Source organism: Hippocampus zosterae, chromosome 21 (genome assembly GCF_025434085.1).
Source record: "Hippocampus zosterae strain Florida chromosome 21, ASM2543408v3, whole genome shotgun sequence".
NCBI lineage: Eukaryota > Metazoa > Chordata > Actinopteri > Syngnathiformes > Syngnathidae > Hippocampus > Hippocampus zosterae.
The window spans coordinates 7,022,191-7,041,566 of NC_067471.1; the positions used below are offsets into that span (position 1 = coordinate 7,022,191).

A 19,376-nucleotide genomic window follows, 5' to 3' on the forward strand; every position below is an offset into this window, starting at 1 on the left:
CGTAACGCGTCCGCTAAAATATTGATCAAGGCCAGAGAGGACCGAGACAACGCACGGAATGCGGCAATCGGCGGATTCTGACGACTGCCGTCATGCGTCGTATGGAAACAAATGAAATCAAGCACCAGCGATCAAACCACTCTTGAGTAGAATGCTTTCTGGAGACGCAGCGTGGTGGGAGCTTCCAAACAGAAGAAAGACAAGCCCCCCCCCCACTTGATATTGATTTAAAATCACAGACCAAGAAATAGCGACCGCATGCCGCCGTCCGGCAGAGCTGCGGCGCGCTCGCTCTCCAGTCAGTCGGCGCCAATTAGCCGCGGCTACTGGGAACTGTCAGCGCACATCACCTGCTCACTGACAATGTCGCTTACTAAACGGCGGGACGCACAAAGACGATTTCGGGGGGTGGGGGTCCCGCCGACAGCTCCTGGGCCTTCGTCGGCAAAATCGAGGTGAGAATGCTTGCTCGTGTGTGCAAACAGTTAACTAATTGAGATCTGCCTCTCTGCTGCCCCTGTCAGGAAACAAGCGCAAACTGCACGCACGCCATTCCCACCTCTCCTGATTCTTCATCATGGCCACATTTCTCCCTGCGTTATTTATTTTCATGCCGTCTCCCGTCATAGCGCCGTCACTCTCTCAAGTGAAGTTGCATCCGCCCGCCCCCCCCCGCCCCCACCCTCTCCCCTTCACGCCACTGCAGTACGCACGCCCATGGCAGCGAGCCCCGAGAAGCTTGTCAGACGTGCGCAGCTTGTCTGCAAATGCTGAATATAAATGAGGATTTCTTTGTAAAACCGCCAAGGATGCTTGTATAATGACGCAAGGTCATAGTCTGACGAACCGCAAACGTTGTAAAACGCACGGGAAGACGGCTTGAAGAGAAAGAAAAGGAATTGGATGACAAAGAATCTCGACAGAAAGGATTTTTTTTTTAGCAAGCACTAGCGATCCCCCCGATCTTTGCACTAGCGAAGTGAGTCGAGATTCGGTCTCGAGAACTCTTGCTTTGAAGCACTCAGCATGTCAGCCATGTTGGAGTCAAGTCGCTGATTGAGGGCTATTACGCAACGTGTGAATCGTCGCCGTCTTAAGTCACAACGAGCAAGATATTGAACCCCCAGTGGCCCCTGATCTTGTTGTCATCGGAAGGTGAATGAGGAGAGAGTGTCGAACTGCTACGAGTATCTTGAAGATCGAAAAATGAAAAGCGGGTGAAAGCCCATTTACTACCTCGAGGCTGTTCGGCACTGCTTGTTTTTTTTTTTTTTCCTTTTCCGGAGCCTTATAAGCCTTACTGCTGTGACAGCAGCATAGCGTAGCATAGTGCGGCGGCGGCGGGTCTGCTGAAGACGTGCTTAAAAGTTTTAGAGGCATAGAAATACGACGCAGCAAAGGAGCTGACTGCCAAACGATGAGCACCGCAGGGGATCCCGGTGGGAGATTTGACAGCGGAGCAAAAGACGGGACAGAGGGCAAAGTGAGATACGGGCAAGCTTCCCGATGAAGATTTCGCTCGGCGTGTGACAATTCTATTTGTTGCTCTCGAGCATATTCTAACGCGTCGCCGAATATTTACGGGTGGACCCTGGGAGTGTTTTGTTTACATCCCTTCCGCAATAACAAATAAGAGCGCCGCACGGCCGCGTTGCCTTCGAGCTGGCTCGGCAGGTTTGTGTTATAAAGCGCCTCGCCGCGATGTGCCGCAGCCCTCGTAATGTTTTAAGTCGGACGACTTTGTTTTACAAGGCCGGCGAGCTGTTTCGGAGCGCACCCATATTATTATTTCCTGCGCTCGCGGCGTCCCGTGTGACCTCGCCTTGTGCGGCTGAGTAATGGAGATTAGATTGCGATTGTTTCAAAGAATCCACACTTTTAGACAAGTCTTAGAGGATACGCCGAAAACACCAGGCGGGATCGAGCGCCTGCGGGTAGTTGAAGCAAATGGGAGGTCTCCCCCCCCCCCCCCTCCCCCCGACATGTTCATTAATCCTCTAATTGGGCTTAATTAGGGTCCGCCGCGGTGCTCGGCCCGGCCCACCACGTAGCGCTGAGTCATGCAAAAAAACCTTATGGTGTCAGGCTGCATTCAAGTGGGGGGGAGGGGGGGCTCATGATATCATTGTATGGACTCTAATGAGGAGCGCAAGTCTAGCATTAGATGGAAATGATTCTTTGGAAGCAGTCTCACGATAACACTCGGGGTTGTGGAAGGAAAACAATCATGTTGGTGCAAGATGGGTCAGCGATACTGTGGTGGCTCACACGACACGAGAGTTTGAGCCACTCAACTGGGATCCAGTTGGCTTCTCACGACCCTAAACTGGATAAAAGGGGTGGATGGGGACTCGGTGGTCTATATCAACTGGGATCCTGAACGGGGTAAGTAGCAGAAAATGGATCAGCGGGAAAATTGTACTAGATGCTGCCCGAAAGGGTGGACAGGGGGGGTGCAATGAGCATACGCCGACTTCATCCCGGAACCTCTCCTCCTCTATCTGTCCTCTTTTGCCTCTCATTCCGCCCTCTAATAAGCCACGAGGGCTCGACAAGGCGGCGGGGCGGGGGCCAGCTCTGTTATGTAAGCGTGCTCCGGCGGCCCTGGCGGCTCAGAGGATGTGCTGATAGCATGCTTTCTCGGCGTCATTAGCGCGCCATCGCAGCTGGCTGGCAAACGGTCGTGGGGGGGGGGGGGTGGGGGGGTGACCATCATTATATGATCTGCCTACGTGCGCTGCTCACTTGTCGTTTCAATTTCAACACCAAAAAGACGGCGCACAAGTCGTACGGCCGTTTTTGAATGAGCAGGGAGAGCGCACTTTTTTTTTTTTTTTTTTTATAGATCAATTCAGCCGCTTCTTGGCCGTCCGGGTTAACGTGGAGCTGTTGACTTTCAGTCCTTCTCTGGAGTGTGTTCAGCACAAGCAGCTTGGCAGTAGCTGCCACTGCAGCGCTGAAAGGACTCAGCCTAGCGAGCACTCTTCGCTTTGAGGAAATATCCGCGAGGCACCAAAACGCACGAAGCAGACAGAGGATGCGCACAATCCCTTCAGCCTTAAAACTTTGATGCCGAGGGAGAGGTTGGACCCTCGCCTCCAAGTTTGGATGGAAATTTCGGGGGCGGGGGGAGGAAGGGCAAATCAGCGGAGCGGAAACTGTTCTGCGGCCGTGAGGATGTCCGGGGAGCAACGAGCGACGGGGTGATGGGTTGACAAATTTATGGCTTTGTTTGTGCCATCAGAAGCCAACTTCCATTCCTGTGATTGCGCCTTCCGTTTCTCTCCGGAGGAGGGCGATTTTCAATAACGCCGTAGTTATGCAACACCTGTTAAATTGGCACCGGGTGCGCGAGTGTGTCGGAGTGGTCTGCGCGCGTGTTTGGCATCCTGCACGGATCGACAAAGAGGCTTAACTTTGATAAGCCACGCCCATATTTGGCAGCTCACCCTGGTTCAGTGACACAGTTTCATTGCCATTCGCAATCCAAACTGGCTTTGTGTTTTTTTTTTTCCCCCCTTAGAGCATGTTTGCTCCCACCGCTGCGGCAAGCACAGCCGCAGCCAGTCCAATTGATCATTTCAACCGTCAACACAGAGGGGATCGATTTGGACTTTACAAGTGGACAATGGAGAGACGGGTGGCAGGGAGGAGACACCAAATTGGCAACGCGGCTCATCACAACAACATCCCGTCTTCAAGTGGGAGACAGTGAGAAACGCAATGATGGGAGAATTGAGACGGATTTGCCTCCTCCCTCCCCCCACCCTGAAAAAGCGCTCACCCCCGAGGCGGGAAGGTGGCACGCAGAGAATGGATGGCGCACACTGTGCGAAAACGTTACACAACCAAGCGCTCCCACTTTGCCTTCATTATTCACATTTTTTTCTCATTTTGCACGGCTGAGAATCACTTGTTTTGGAATGTGGGTGAATCTTTTTTTTTTTTGGTAGAGTGGTGTCTATATAGTTGAGGCTTACCGTCGCTTGGAAGTCAAGGCTGCTTCCGAAATGTCTTCCACTGACGGCTGGGCTGAAATTTCCTGCAGGAAAAAAAAAAAACACAACCAGCGTTAGGTTGTGTGCAATTTGGCCACCGGGGGCAGTATAATACAGTCACACAGGCGCAAATGAAGAAGACTTTTCCAGCTACTGTATTTTTTTAAAAAGGGGCCATTATCGAGGAGGGCGGTCGTATTTTTAGTCCATGTTACGTTCTTAGGCAATATGACACAAACAAACAAAAGTGACAGTTGTGCACGCGTAAGCGTCTGCGTTTTGATGGGCCGCCGAGACGACTTGAAGTTTCTTCTAAGCGACTCTCGAGTCGTCTTGCAAACGCGTTGCGTCAGAACACCCCCTTCTCTTTGCACTTTGGATGCATGGTGGTGGAGGCTGGTGTGGCCCAAATGCACTGCGCCGACGCTTTCGGTCTACACTCTGCTTCGTGTGTGTGTGTGTGTGTGTGTCCACTGAGGAGTCTTGACAATGACAATGCACATCAAGTGGAAGCCTGCAGCCAAATGGCCAGCGTCGCGCGTTGCCCGCTTCGTACGTGGACAGCTAGGTCAACACACACGCACGCGCACACACACACACACACACACACAGTACAAGAAGTGTCACAGGAAGTTGTGCTAAAAGTGTAGCGGATACATGCCGACTCAGCGGCCTTGAAAGCATTAAGGGCAGACAGGAGACGGGCCGGCGGGGGGGGGGGGGGGGTGTGGGGGACAGAGAAACAAGCTAATGGTAAATAAATCAAGTTGCTCCTAAATAACCTTGAGGTTAAAGTAAACGACAGCAGAAAGAAAGATAGCCATGCTTAAACTTCGGGCTACTTAACATCCGTTCGCTTACTGGGAAGGGTAATCTCATTCAAGATATCCTCACGGACCGTAAGCTTGACATTCTCTGCTTGAATGAAACCTGGCAAACTCCCGGGGACTTCTCACAGTTGAACGATTCCACTCCCCCGGGATTTGTTTACATTTCCAAGCCCCGCGATTCTGGTCGCGGAGGAGGTCTCGCGATAGTATACCGCGAGAAGTGGAAAGTACTTTCGGTTTCACTCCCGCCACTTTCCTCCTTTGAATGCCTTGCCTGTCAAATATCCGGACCCATCCCCACGATTATTGCCACAGTGTACCGCTCCCCCAAACCCCACCGCGACTTTTTAAATGAAGTGTCTACTGTCCTCTCCCATCTCTCCTCTCTGTCACCAAATGTAATAATCCTGGGAGATTTTAATATACATATGGACAACACTGCTCTTCCTCTCACCATTGACTTCACTTCTTCAATTAACAGTCTTGGTTTTGATCAATTTGTAGATTTTCCCACACACATCAAAGGTCACACCCTGGATCTGATCTGCTGCTCTGGTATTTCCCCCTCCAACTGTACTGCTGACGAACTTCCAATAACGGACCACTTCCTTATCTCATTCAACATTACACTCCAGCTCTCAACTGCCAAATCACCCCGGACCATTGTTTACCGTAATATTAAAGACATTAACATTGACTCTCTCACTGCATGGCTGACCACCCTGACTCCGGACATTGACTCCACTCCTGATGATTTGGTTTTCCAATACAACTCTGGTCTCACCAGCATCCTCAATACGCTCGCCCCTGTCAAGTCCCGCTCTGTCCTTTTTACTCGGTCTGCCCCTTGGTTCACCCCTCAGCTACGTTCCTTGAAATCCCAAACCCGGCAGCTTGAGAGACTTTATAGGAAAACCGGCCTCACTGCTCACAAGGACATCTATGCAGCTCAGCTATCCCTCTACAAGGATTCCATCTCTCAAGCAAAATCACACTACTACTCCGGACTCATCTGCTCCAATGCTGGAAATACTAAGACTCTCTTTTCCCTTTGGAACAGAATCACTCAACCTCCTGACTCCCTACCACCTCACTTTTACTCTCGTGACACCTGCAATGCACTTCTCCTCTTTTTCAATGAAAAAATCAACAGAATCCACCAGCATCTGGGCTCCTCTGTACCTTTCCCCTCATCTGAACCTCTCACCCCTTGCAAACTGTTCTCTTCTTTTGAACTCCCCCATCTCTCATTAATTTCAGACCTCATCATTAAATCCAAGACTTCCTCCTGTCAGCTTGATCCCCTCCCCACAGTTCTGGTCAAATCCTGCCTACCCTCTCTGCTTCCCTTCATCTCAGCCATTATCCATTCCTCTCTGTCGACTGGAATTGTTCCTGTACTCTTCAAAACTGCAGCTGTCACACCAATCCTGAAAAAAACTGGTTCAGATCCCAATGACTTCAATAACCTACGCCCCATTTCCCATCTTCCCTTCATCTCGAAAATTCTGGAGAAAACTGTCGCCTCTCAGATCCACTCCCACCTCACCGACAATAGTCTTTATGAACAATTCCAGTCCGGCTTCCGTCCCCGTCACAGTACTGAAACAGCCCTCATAAAAATCACAAACGATCTTCTCATGGCAGCAGACTCTGGCCTTATCTCCATCCTCATCCTCCTTGACCTGAGTGCAGCCTTCGACACAATCTCTCACCCCATCCTCCTCAATCGACTCTCTACCATAGGCATCACCAACACCCCTCTACATTGGTTCCACTCATATCTCACTGGCCGCTCTCAGTTCATTCAAGTTGATTCTTTTACTTCACAATCCCTCCCCGTTTCTTCTGGTGTTCCCCAGGGTTCTGTCCTCGGTCCGCTCCTCTTCATTGTCTACCTCCTTCCACTCGGAAACATTTTCCGCAAATTTGGCTTACACTTTCACTGCTTTGCGGATGACACCCAGCTCTATCTCTCCAGCAAACCCGACGCTTCTCTCCCACCCTCGTCCCTCTCTCACTGTCTCTCAGAAATCAAATCTTGGTTCACCCACAATTTCCTCAAGCTAAACAGCAATAAAACTGAACTCCTACTCGTCGGTACCAAATCCACTCTAAACAAAGCCGACAGTTTCTCCCTCACAATTGATAATGCCACTATATCTCCTTCCCCCCAGGTGAAGAGTCTGGGTGTCATCCTTGACAGTTCACTATCCTTTCACTCCCACATCAATAACATTACCCGGTCCGCTCATTTCCACCTTCGCAATATAAACCGCCTCCGTCCCTCACTCACTCCGCACACCACCGCTATCCTTGTTCACAGTCTCGTCACTTCCCGTATTGACTACTGCAACTCACTCCTCTTCGGTGTCCATCAAAAATTCCTCCATAAACTTCAACTTGTTCAGAATTCAGCAGCCCGGATCATCACGAGAACCCCCTCCTTCCATCATATCACCCCCATCCTCCGACAGCTCCACTGGCTTCCTGTCAAACTTAGAATCAACTTCAAAATACTTCTCTATACATTCAAAGCCATCCATAACCTTGCGCCCCCCTATCTGTCAGATCTTCTTCAAATCTCCATTCCCTCTCGCTCACTCAGGTCCTCATCCTCCCTCCACCTTTTTCTACCCTCTGCCCGTCTCAGTACAATGGGGTGCAGAGCCTTCAGTCGCTCTGCCCCCAAACTCTGGAACTCACTTCCTCCCAACATTCGTAATATTGACTCTCTTTCCTTATTCAAAACCCAGCTCAAAACCCACCTATTCAGACTTGCCTACCCGCCTTAAATCTTTCTTTCTTTATTTATTATTTTATCTGTGTTTTATTATTGGTCTTGGCTGTACAGTGTCCTTGAGTGTTGTGAAAGGCGCTTACAAATGTGATGTATTATTATTATTATTATTAAAGTCGTAATTGAATTACTTAAAGTTTATGTACTGCGAAAATGTAATGTCACAAGCTCACGAATGACGTTCAGATATGGATGGGTTCCATCAACTCCCCTTCCCAGCGGAGCGGCTCCGCTCTTCAGCGCGTTAACGTCAATACAGCTCGACTGGAAATAACAACGGGAATCGGCAAGGGTCAAGCCAACCGGGCGGCGACACGTCGACACACAAATGATGATCGTGCCGCATCGATTTGTGTGCGCGACACACAAACGCCGGTTGGCTTCTACGCCGGCTGGAGGATCAATGAAAGGGGTCCAGCCGGCGGCCTGACAAGGTGGGAGATATCGAGTGGGAGCGGCCTCTGATCCCGACGGTGGAGACGGAGCCTCTGGGGAGGAGGAGGAAATGGAAGCGGGAGGCGGGAAGGGGAGGCGGGAGGGCTCCGGCCTGGCAAAAGGTATCAGGAAGGAGAGCTATGATGGGAAAAGAAGAAGACAGGGGCGGGAAAAGGTCTCTGAGGCGAAAGTGTGAGAGGCGGAAGAGGGAGCGGGAAAGGTACATGAACCCAGCCGTGTGTGTGTCTGTGTGTGTGTGTGTGTGTGTGTGCGCACGAGTGATTGTGTTGCACTATGCGGACCCGACTTTGTCATCTTCTCAAATGCAGGTTGACACGACGAGAAAGGGGGCAAAAAAAAGCTGAACTAGCACATTCCGCATTGAATTTAGCCAGAAAGCACACTCGGAGCACGACATGACTAACAAAACAAAACAAAAAAAACCCAGTGGTTTACACTCAATTATTAAAGATGACAATTTGAGAACTCCAAACGATTTCATCATAAAATGGGGGCCAGTATAATTCAGCAGTCATTGTAGTAATTCTTTGCAGTTGATAAAGAATATATCCCCGCGAGTACCGTTATATAATTTGTCGACAGGTTTTTTTTCCTCTCCATTGTCTGTGTTCAAATAGCTGTTATAAAGGTTGCGCACCGTGACATGGATGCAATTTGTTAGCATGTTTAGCGTGAAGCTACTTTGGCAAAATTATTTGGTTGTTTTCAATACAATCCAATACATTTCAGAATCAGAATCAGAATCAGAATCATCTTTATTGGCCAAGTATGTAGAACACACAAGGAATTTGTCTCCGGTATAACACGCTGCACTAGTATCATCGTAAACAACAAAATCATTGAACCATTTTAGAGTAACCACTAGTTTTGAAGTACCATTTTGTGGTGCAAGAAGAGTGACTGTCAGTGACTGTTTAAGGAGTTTTTTGATTTCCTAAACGTTGTCGCTGGACAGTCCGTTTTGGCAGTTCGGCTGCAGGTATAAAGTGCACGATGAATACATGAAATATGCAACGAATAAAAGCCAGATTGTTGTCGCGAAAAGTATGACGGATTTTTTTCTGTGAAGTGCATTGCGTCTATAGGAGTCTGCCTCCCTACTGCAATGCAGAGAATCCCCCCCCCACATCCCTCACACCCACCCACCCCCAATCCCGCTCCCTCTCCTCCTCCCTGCATGAAGGCATTAAAAGATGGAAGTGTGTCGACGTCCGCCCACCTTCCTCGCCTCGTACGTGACCCGTGTCGGGGTGCGCGTCAGGCACGGCTGACGGCGAATCCAACTTAACCAAGCATTTATTCGATGCGAAACATGAACGATGCGCAAATGTACAGGTGTGTGCTGCGGCAACAGCTGGACAAAGTAAATGATGCTTGTGTGTATGCGCGTAAGATCCAAGTGAGGCCCGAGATATCTTTTTTTTTTCTTTTAAATCATTAATTAACCCTTTCAGGGACAGTATTATGTTAGCAGGTTAATGGGTATATTTTTTTAATTGAATACTTAGCTGGATAACATTTTTATAGCTCAAAGGAGGGGGGAAAAAAACGAAGAAAAACAGTCAAGGACAAATTGTTTACCTTGCCGAGTACCACTGGACCCCCACCCACCGCACATAAACGTAATTGGCGTACATGATGCAAAGCCAAGCCCGAGAATATGACAGGTTATTAGACCGGACGTTTTGGAATGACAAACATGATTTCCTTCCCCACCCCCCACACGTGAAAGCAGCTAAAAGCTGTCCAACATGTGCCAACAATTACATAGAAGGGAGACATCTGACAAAAAAAAATGAGTAGCAAAACCACTCATTACCGAGATGAACCATCCATTAGGTGGCTTTTGACAGCCGGCGGCCCGTGAAACGGATCAATGCGACGCTTTGGACTTTCTCCAAGGATCACTGCATTGATGAGTATGTTGCGCCATCACTTTGCGCCGCGCGTTATCATAAACGGCGAGCTCATTAGGACGCTTGTCTGTGGAAACCCACGTAAGGCGGGCGGGCGGGGATGCATCATCCTTCCCCACGTTTATCCCGCTGACGGCTATCGACGGGAGATCGCGGGACAACCGCCTCAGAGCCGCCTGGAGGTATTTGTCCAATTGGGGGTGGCGGCGATGATGCTAATCGCGATTGCTATGGTGAAATGGAGCTCAAAAGATACCACTTTGCACTTTTCGACTGTAGGACTGTAGACGGGATATTTCGAAAAACCAACCCTCACGTTGAGCAAGTTGGACACAAAACAAGAATATTCTCCCTGGCTGAGGTAACTAATGCTACACATGAGCAGCTGTTTTCTGCAGCCCCCCTTTCACCTCTCAAAACTTCCTCGTTTTCCCCACCGGCTGGCCTGAGGCTAAAAGGGAAAATGAACTGTCGGGCTCTCCGGCCGCCGCGTCTGCGTGTCATTCTGTCTGCATATTAATAGAACTCAGATAAGCGAGCGCTGAGCGACTCGCGCGGCACACAAGACATATTGATCGCCGCCGAGCGGCGGAGGGGGACAAAAGGGCATGGGGGGGGGGGGCTTCCATCTGGAAGGATGCGCAGGGGAGGAAGAGGCGATGACGCGCCATCCTTCACTTCATTCGGTAACCGCTCACTAATGAACAAGATGGAAAGAGCAGGGTTGCAAATGGAAATTGGATAAGAGTAATTGGACAAGAGTGATAATACTAATCCTGCACTCGCTGCCGGGTGCATAAATGGGATGTAATCCTTTGGGTCGCTAATGTTTGGGACCACAATGGTTGTCATTTCCTTAAGTGTGTTTTAACGTATGTGCCAAAGAATACGCGAGCCGTTTACATGTGCCAATGTAACGCCTTAAATAGTCACTTTGATCAAATATAACACCTCACAGCTTCAAAAGAAAAAAAAGAAAATAACTTAAGAGGCAGAATTTATTTGAGACGACGAGGCACACCATTACAAATGCTGTAAAAGTGATGCGCAACCCCCTTTTTTGTTTTCTTCCCACAATTTAACATCTCTGCTTCAGTGGCCTGCAACCAGTCCTTGTAAACAAAGCACACACTTGTGTCCTGACCTAAAAATGTCACTTAGCGAGCCAACCGGAACACGCTTTTTGTCTTGCGACATCAACTATTTAAGATGAACAAGGTCGGCGCGTTTTTGGATGCGAAACCTGCTTGGAATACTAAAAGATTAGCCGGTGGATTTCATATCAAATAAACGTTTTGTTTTTCCCTGAAATACAACAAACTTAAAAAAATAGGAGACTGCGTATTCTTTTTGAGATAGGACGCATTGCTAAAACTGCAGCTTATGAGTTAAAACTTGATTTTGCATTATGAAACACGGTAATATGTTGGGGTTGCAATCCTCTCATTTTACTGTCGTGAGTTGGGAGTGTGTCGGGCTTTCAAAGGCGGAGTGACTGGCTCAGTGAGTGACGTGAGCGCCAGAGAAAGGGAGCATAGCGTCGGCTAGCTGTGAACTCGCTAACGTGTTGAGTGACTTGTGGCCATCAGCGGATGAACGTGCTAATTACGTGTTAATTTCTTTTTAATAGTTTGATTATGCTTCGGGCGTTTTATTTATTTCTGTTTTTAAAAATTAGCTGATTTATCGGATTCATGGTTACAGCTTGACACACAACTACAAAACCACATGGCGGTTCAGTTCGAGTCCTTACCTTCAACTCTTGTCGACAAAATCACTTGGAGTCAATCCCGTGTTATGGTTGGTAGTTGATCTTTGTTTTTGGGTGGCGACTCTCCGTTCTTTTCTCTCACAACTTTCATGGTTTCCTAAGAAAGCCAATACGTACATGATTTTATTATTAATTCTGGAAGAGTCAGGACAGCAGTAACAAAAAGCCAATCACCTTTAGCACTGTAGAAGGACATCGCTGGGCTATAACCAATTTTTTTTTTTTTAACGTAATGGAAATAGTTGTATGGTTCAACAAGCACAATCAAGCCTCGACGTTCAATTTGTGCGACCCCTGGGACGCCCTCTCCACTCTCAGCCTTTTTTTAATCGCGGCAACTAGCGAGAAATAATTAACGATTAATAAAATAAAAATAAAAATGTCGAGGGCAGAGAGAGCCTTGAAGAATTAATTGTGCACCATAAGCATTCAATTCTCAAATTCAAGGTCTTTGTTCAGGCTTCTCCAAAGGCCACTTAAAAAAAAAATACAAATGTAAGACTGTCAGTACTTTTTGGAAAATATGCTTAACACCTGAGCTGGCAGTTAGATTTCAGGGACGAATTGTCTGGAAGACATTGTTCCAGGTGTGATGTCAGAGGGAAGTAGCCGAATGTGTGATGTAATCATTTCTACACGCCCCAAAGGAAATCATCATTCCTGCGTCTCAGTGTACTGTACGTCTCCAAGCAGTCACAATCAAGACTGGGGGGGGGCACAGATGCACACTCCTGAGCATTCCTGCCCCCTGGTGGTCATTGTCAAGTGAGGGCAGCTTGTGCCAAGTAAATATGGAATAGTAACGATTGAAGGCTGTTTCTGCTCATTGCACCACCTTTGCCTTCCTAGGGGACGTCTCAGATCTTTGCCCTCATTTCAATTCCAAAGGACGGGATACTAATAAAGATTGTTTATTTATAAACGCAAGAGAACTGAGAAGTTTTGATCGGGAATGAGAGACGGATGGGGAGGAGGACAAATTCCCCAAAGAGACTCATGTTGTGTCAAACAATAGTTTGGAACTGTATTGAGCCTTTTAAAGGCTTCACAATAAACCCTGGAATCACACATTTTACATTCTATATTTGGAAATCTGATATAGAGATCATCTCATTATTTTTTTGAAATGTATCATTGAAAAACAACATTTCCACTTGCACATGCTATAACACAAACTGATTAGAACATTTTCACAACTCACTTTTAGCTAAATCAGAATAGAGAAAATGTAAAGTTGACAAATATGTAAACTATATTTTTAAACACAACAACACGTGTACATAGTGCCTTTCAGAGCACCATATTCAGAAACAGGATTAACATCACAATGTAGAAAAACACTACACATTATGATTTCAGAAATTATAGTCAAAACATTCCATTTATATAATGTTTGCATTAACTGGTCTTTTTAGGAAATGAAGCATGTAAACAAACTTGGGAGTAATTATTCGGCTGTTCAAAAACCCAAAGGACAATAGATGTGTGAAGTACATTTTTGAATGAAAAATTGGGGAAGCATAAATCATTTAAAAAAGACTGCTCGTAATCAATTGTATGTTTACAAAAACGATGGACTTTTGATGTGTAGTTGCCGTCATTGGCCAGCAGATGGGGCAAATGGAGCAGCGCCGCCATGAGGCCATTGACCACGCTCCAGATTTGTATTACACAACACATCATTACTGACCCATAGCGCACTCTTGGCCACATAACAACAAATAAAAACAAACGTTTATGCGAGGTAAAATGCACCACTATCCAGCACCGCCACGTATGGGATGAAATTATTATTTTTAATGCGTTTTGGCACTCTTTCACAGTGGCGACTGTCGAGATGAGGTGATTCGAGTTCTACCTACCGACGATTAAAGACAGTGTCACGCGTGGGGCCATAAACACTTCAAATTATCGAAAATATACATGCGTATATGTTAAACCACGTTACTGTGCTCAAATAATTTGTTTACATACCGTCGCAAAGTGTCCATTCTTACATTTAATTCCAACAGTACTCAATTGCATCGCGACCGTCGGTCACTTCCGTGATTGTGGGCGTGGCCTAGGTTTTACCTAATTCAATGGCAGTGCACTTTCACGACATTTTGGTATTGTACAAACGTTCGGGGAATGTTTTCAGATTACCATAAAACAATAAATTGCTTAAATTGTAACCAACCAGCAGCAAGTTATCAGAAGGGAATGCTTAAAGTGGCAATATACTTTTGTGTCACGTGGGAGCTAGAGTTTCTACGAATCTCGCCGAGGGAATAATTGTTGAACTAATCATTCAAACACGAACCTACGCTGAAATGTGAATGATTGGTCACATTAGCTGATAATTTACGAAAGTATTTTGATTCATTAGGTTATCTGAAAGCTGCAGTTTTTCCCTCAGTAGGAAATTAAACTCACTAAATCAATTAACGGCAATATAGTTATGAATATGGTGGATTTAACGTGGTAGTACATTTTTGTGCCACACGGGGGAGGTCTTTCGAGTATATCGTATATAGTGTATACAACTGTATTATGTACTTCATTTTACTAATAAAAATGTACACGGCTTCATAAATAAATAAAAAAACAAATATATAAATAAATAAACCCGTACCTCACGTGTTTAAATGAATTTCCTTTTATGTTTTAAACGTTTAAACAATGCTGCAACATGCATTTGGGGCTTGAATAAGTCATGACATGAAGAAAAAGCTACAACAATGGAAAATAAATCAAACTCTTATAGAAATTGACATAATAAAACAACCTCCAAAAAAGAGCCCCCTCCCTTCCCCAAACTCTCTCTCTTTTCTCTCTCAGCCTGGGGTTTGAATTAATGTGTTGCTATTTTTAGCTCTCCCGTGTTTCCAGGGGAAACCTAATGACGCAATGACGTCAATGCAGGTCACCAGCAAGAAGCAGCAGCAGCAGACTAGAGGAATTGAGTGTCCGGAGCTTCCTTTCTTTCTTTTTCATATTGCATCGAGGAAGAAGAGCAGTATGAAGAAGAAACATGATAGCGAACGGTAGGTTGTGTGAGAGCGCGAGTGGTGGTCGCGTTAGTGTTGGTGGGGCGCATGCACCCTGACTGCTGCACGTCAGTGGGTACCGCTCAAATTCTTCCAGGGATATTTTTTTTTTCTTGACGTCGCAACACTGGTGACCACATGCGAGGTGACAGGGTGAGCATCTTTACCATTATCGTCAAAACTGCATGAACATCGTATTTCATTCAGCGCGGTCGCCGTGCATTCATGTGAACGTTGGCGCGTGCACGTTACATGAAGGCAACAAGTGCCGATTCATCCCCGTCGTCTTGCACGCACGCGCGCGCGCACACACACACACACACACACACACACACACACACACACACACACACACACACACACACACGCACACACGCTCGTGTGTTTCCCCCATCTCTGTCACGCGTGGACGCGTGTGTTTGTTTTCTGGGCGTTCACCACCACCACCACCACCGCCGCCGCAGTCGTTCAGCACCGCGGACAGCTCACGTCGTGCGCGTAACGCGTGCGTGCGCGTAACGCGTGCATGCGCGTAGGTGGACGAGCTCGCGGGGCAACGTGCGCACCGTTCTCGATTTTAATGGGGAAATATACATGGAAAAGATGAAGACGTGGCACTATAATACCGCCTCCCCCCCCCCCCCGCCATTCTTCGCCCCTCCCCCACGTATGACGCACATGGTGAGGTAAGTGTGGCGGGTGCCTCGGCGTGACGTCACGGCCACATACAAAGACAAGGACTCCGTCATGTCCTCCACATGTGACTTTTTTAAAGCTATTTATTCACAGTATTTGTATTATGGTTGGTGTCCCTAATATTCTGTCCTTTAAAACTATTATCTTCGAAACATCTCTCATTTTGGTGGTCCAGATGTAACTTACGGTGTTCATGAAGATCTTGCAGCCAATAAACTTACCAAATATACATCGCCTCACAACAAGCTATATTGTGTTTCCTTTTTAAGAGACGATTTTATACGTGGCTCGCCGACAAATTTAAGTGCCGTTCCCGAATACGGTTTCTCCCCAACATTGAAATGATGTGACCAAGTATGGTTCCGTTCACCCTAAAAGGGCCACATTATGATTACTGACTGAAAGAGAGATATGCTACAAAATATGTTCACAAGTGGTCAAAAAAGCACTCAACACATTGTGTGAATTCACTCAAATGTACTTTTACCTGAACTGTCCAGGTGACGGTGGCGGTGAGGTACCAGAAGACCAAGCGGGGTACAAGTTTGTCCTGCGTGGGTCTTTTTGCGGTCTGGGCTTGCTGTTCCTAAGACAGTAGCCAGGAAGCCCTTACCCCAAAAAGTATCTGCGCCGGACCAAAGCGTCTATGTGAAAGAAAAAAAAAAGAAAAAAATTACTTTTCCCCAATGCAACTGTGAGCATCTGTTTGTCAGATAAAAGTATCAATTTAACCTTGCAGGTCCACTCGGCACTGGAGAGGGAATTGAAAAACATTTTTTTAAAAAACACACACACAAAGTGCAGAGGTGCAATTCTAGCTGTGGCCTCCCTGTGTGGAGTTTGCATGTTCTCCTTGGGCCTGCGTGGGTTTTCTCTGGGTACTCCAGTTTCCTCCCACATTCCAAAAAACATACACGGCAGGCTGATTGAACACTCTAAATTGTCCTGAGGTGTGCGTATGAGCGTGGATGGTGGTTCGTCTCTTGTGTGCCCTGCGATTGGCTGGCAACCGGTTCAGGGTGACCCCCGCCTACTGCCCGAAGACCGCTGGGATAGGCTCCAGCACCCGCCCCCCTCCCCACGATCCTTGTGAGGATAAAGCCGATCGGAAAATGGATGGATGGATGGATGGATGGAAAATGTTGGTTTAAGCATCTATGGGGGAGCAGTGCCCTCTTGTGGACATTGTGAGAACTACAACCAACATACACTGTCCAGGGAATAAAATTTCATGAGGCAAATGCAGTTTATGGATGGATGTCATGAAAAAAATTTTATTGTACATTTGTGCCAAGAAGAGGTGGACTTAAAGGCAGCGAGTCCAAAAAGGCTTCCAGCGTGCGTCGGTACTCCTGCGGGTGGCAACGCATGTGCGCGGCGTGCTTTGAAACCTCCCACTTCCTGCTGTAGACGGCAACGCCCCTGCGCCGCCAACCGGCCACAATGGCATCCAGGACCTCACCGTCACACAGAGCGTCATCCTCGCTGGAAAAAAAAAGTGCCGGGGCCATGACGGGGCTGTTGCCGAACACCCAGATGGCGCGCTGGTACACGTCGGCCGTGCTGGTTTTGAAGAGCCAGAAGTACAACATGGCCGTACTCTTGATGATGCGCTCCAGGAGGGGCGCCAGTGTCCTGCCCAAACCTGGGGAACATAGAATCATTCTTTGAATCAAAATCACTTCAGTTTTTGTATTTTTTTTCTGTTTAGTCAGCTAAAAAAAAAACATTGCCTACATTGACAGGGGCGTACCCAATAAGCCACAGTAACATTTAATAATCTTCAGATGCTAAAAAACATTTGATCGTGACTAGTGTTATGTCATTTGTGTTGTGTTCAAAGACCCATTGTTTAAATGGGTTATAACACTGCAACACTAATGCTATTTCCTAGCTCACTCATCCATGGTGTTTCCCATTAGGTGCTAGCATTAAGCTAACAGGCTATAAGGCAGTTTTGGCAAATTCAGTCACAAGTACAGTAGTGGCTCAACTCGTGGGTAACATGATCCCCAGCAGGTCCTCGTTCACCTGTTAACCCCTTATACCGAGGCTGTTTGAGAAACAAATTTGCTTTGCTTTGCACTCTGACAGCTAAAAACCACGAGAGTCCTGCTCTGCCAGTTGCAAAAAAGATTTTTTTTATCCTACACAGACACTAGAGGGTCACCTAACCTCATCTCATGCGAGCGCTCACTCACCTGTGGCCATGTGCTCCAGGGTCCCGGCGACCAGGCTGTCGTAGATGTGGCCAACGACCCGATGGGGCAGAGTGGCGTGCTTGGCGTGCCCGTGGGCCACGTGGACAAGCACCTGCGCGAAGGTGTAGCCCCCGATGGAAGAGGCGTACACCAGAAGGGGACGCCTGGCTAATTCGGGCGCTTCCAGGACCTCCAATAGCTCCAGCCCGTAGTCCAGCCCCCAGCGGGGCCACAAAAAGTGCATGACGCCGCTCTGCACCAGCAGCACGTCCATGCCCCGCATCAGGAAGGCGTCAAAGTACTTGGCTGCCGCCCCCGAGTGGGCCCCCAGCCACGAGAAGAAGAGGAGGAGGGGGCGAGCCGGGGGGGCCTGTGATGGGATCACAGTGGCAGGAAGTGGGTCATGGGTGGCGGAGGAAGTGGACAGAGGGTGGCGCGCCCGGTAGTAGGTGATGCCTCTGCTGATGGGTACGCTGGTGAACCTGCTGTCAGGTTGGGGTGGGGGCGCCCCGGTGTTAAACAGCCTATAGGGAAAACAATAGAATTAAAACATGCATGACTGGACTACAATGCAGCATGACCTATTTTTACACCAGCACACAAAACCCTCTATATACAATATTAAAAATACATCTGAATATAAATTGAATATAGATATGGGTGTACATTACCCGGTGGTGAGCGGCAGGTTGCCCATGGCGTGTCCGGTTCAGTATTCCCAGTGCCGGCTCGTCGTCGTCGTGTCCAGCCGATTGATGCAAGTGTGCAGCCGCGATGGAAATTGAGCCGGCGACTCTCTCTACACCCTCCGCCCCCCCCCCCCGCGACTCTCTTCCACGCATGCGCGCTGCTGCTACCACGCTCCTATGCGCGCTCGCGACCAAAAAGAGCGACTGCGCAAGCATGGACTCCATTCAATCAGTTAAATCAGTTCAAAGGGGACTGCTGCATTTGGAGGACGTTTTTATACTGCATGTCCTGTGTTTACCCTCATGTATCTGTTTTTATTTATAGTCGAGATAAGCCAGTGGAACAGGTTGTGACTGCCTTAGTCTAAATACAGAAACGTGAAGGGCAAAAAGGGCTTTTGACGAGCAGGAATGCGGCGCCGTCAGGTGACTGCAATGCACATATTGGCCACATGATGGAGACAGAGTCACGTTCAAACATGAGCCATGACCTCAGTCATTTAACTGGATTCAGGAGTTTCTTTTTTTAAATGAATTAGTGGCATTGTAATTTTTGATTAGCGCATTGGTAGACATTGAATTTAAAACAAAATGATTAAATACATTGGGGGAAATAAAGACACTGGATTGAAACTGGACTAAAATGCATTTACTTCATGTGAGAATCATACCAGAGCAACAGAGGGCACTATGATCAACCCTAAAAAAAAAAGAAAAGTCATTTCCAGAATACATGCACACACGCAAAATTGGGGGGCCTCAAACCTTAATTTCCACCCTGAAGATGGGACCCTGCCACTCCACCTACTCCACCCTGGGCTTTTCCTTTGGCTCGTTGTTTGTGCGGACGCCCGATTGTTCTCGTGGAGAGGGCAAAGAGGGGCGCGAGGAACTTAATGGGCATTGCATTACACAGATGCTTAAAAAAATCATAGGAATAAAGGAATGAGGCGGTACCACTTTAGTTTTTTTTTTTTAATTCTTTTAAAA

At 47.6% G+C, this 19,376-nt stretch overlaps 2 protein-coding genes across 2 annotated transcripts in view; one reads left to right on the forward strand and one right to left on the reverse strand.

Annotated features, from left to right (window-relative positions):
* The window catches only part of fam3c (FAM3 metabolism regulating signaling molecule C), an 82,452-nt gene that overhangs the window by 31,425 nt on the left and 31,651 nt on the right, over nt 1-19,376 (forward strand). The gene's annotated exons all lie outside the window — the stretch shown is intronic.
* Nucleotides 16,751-19,317, reverse strand: LOC127593846 (uncharacterized). Its single transcript, XM_052055556.1, has 3 exons — nt 18,369-19,317; nt 17,698-18,221; nt 16,751-17,141 (listed from the first exon to the last, which is right to left on the reverse strand). Exons 1-3 carry the CDS (start codon nt 18,392-18,394, stop codon nt 16,771-16,773), a joined length of 921 nt encoding a protein of 306 aa, XP_051911516.1. The 5' UTR covers nt 18,395-19,317; the 3' UTR covers nt 16,751-16,770.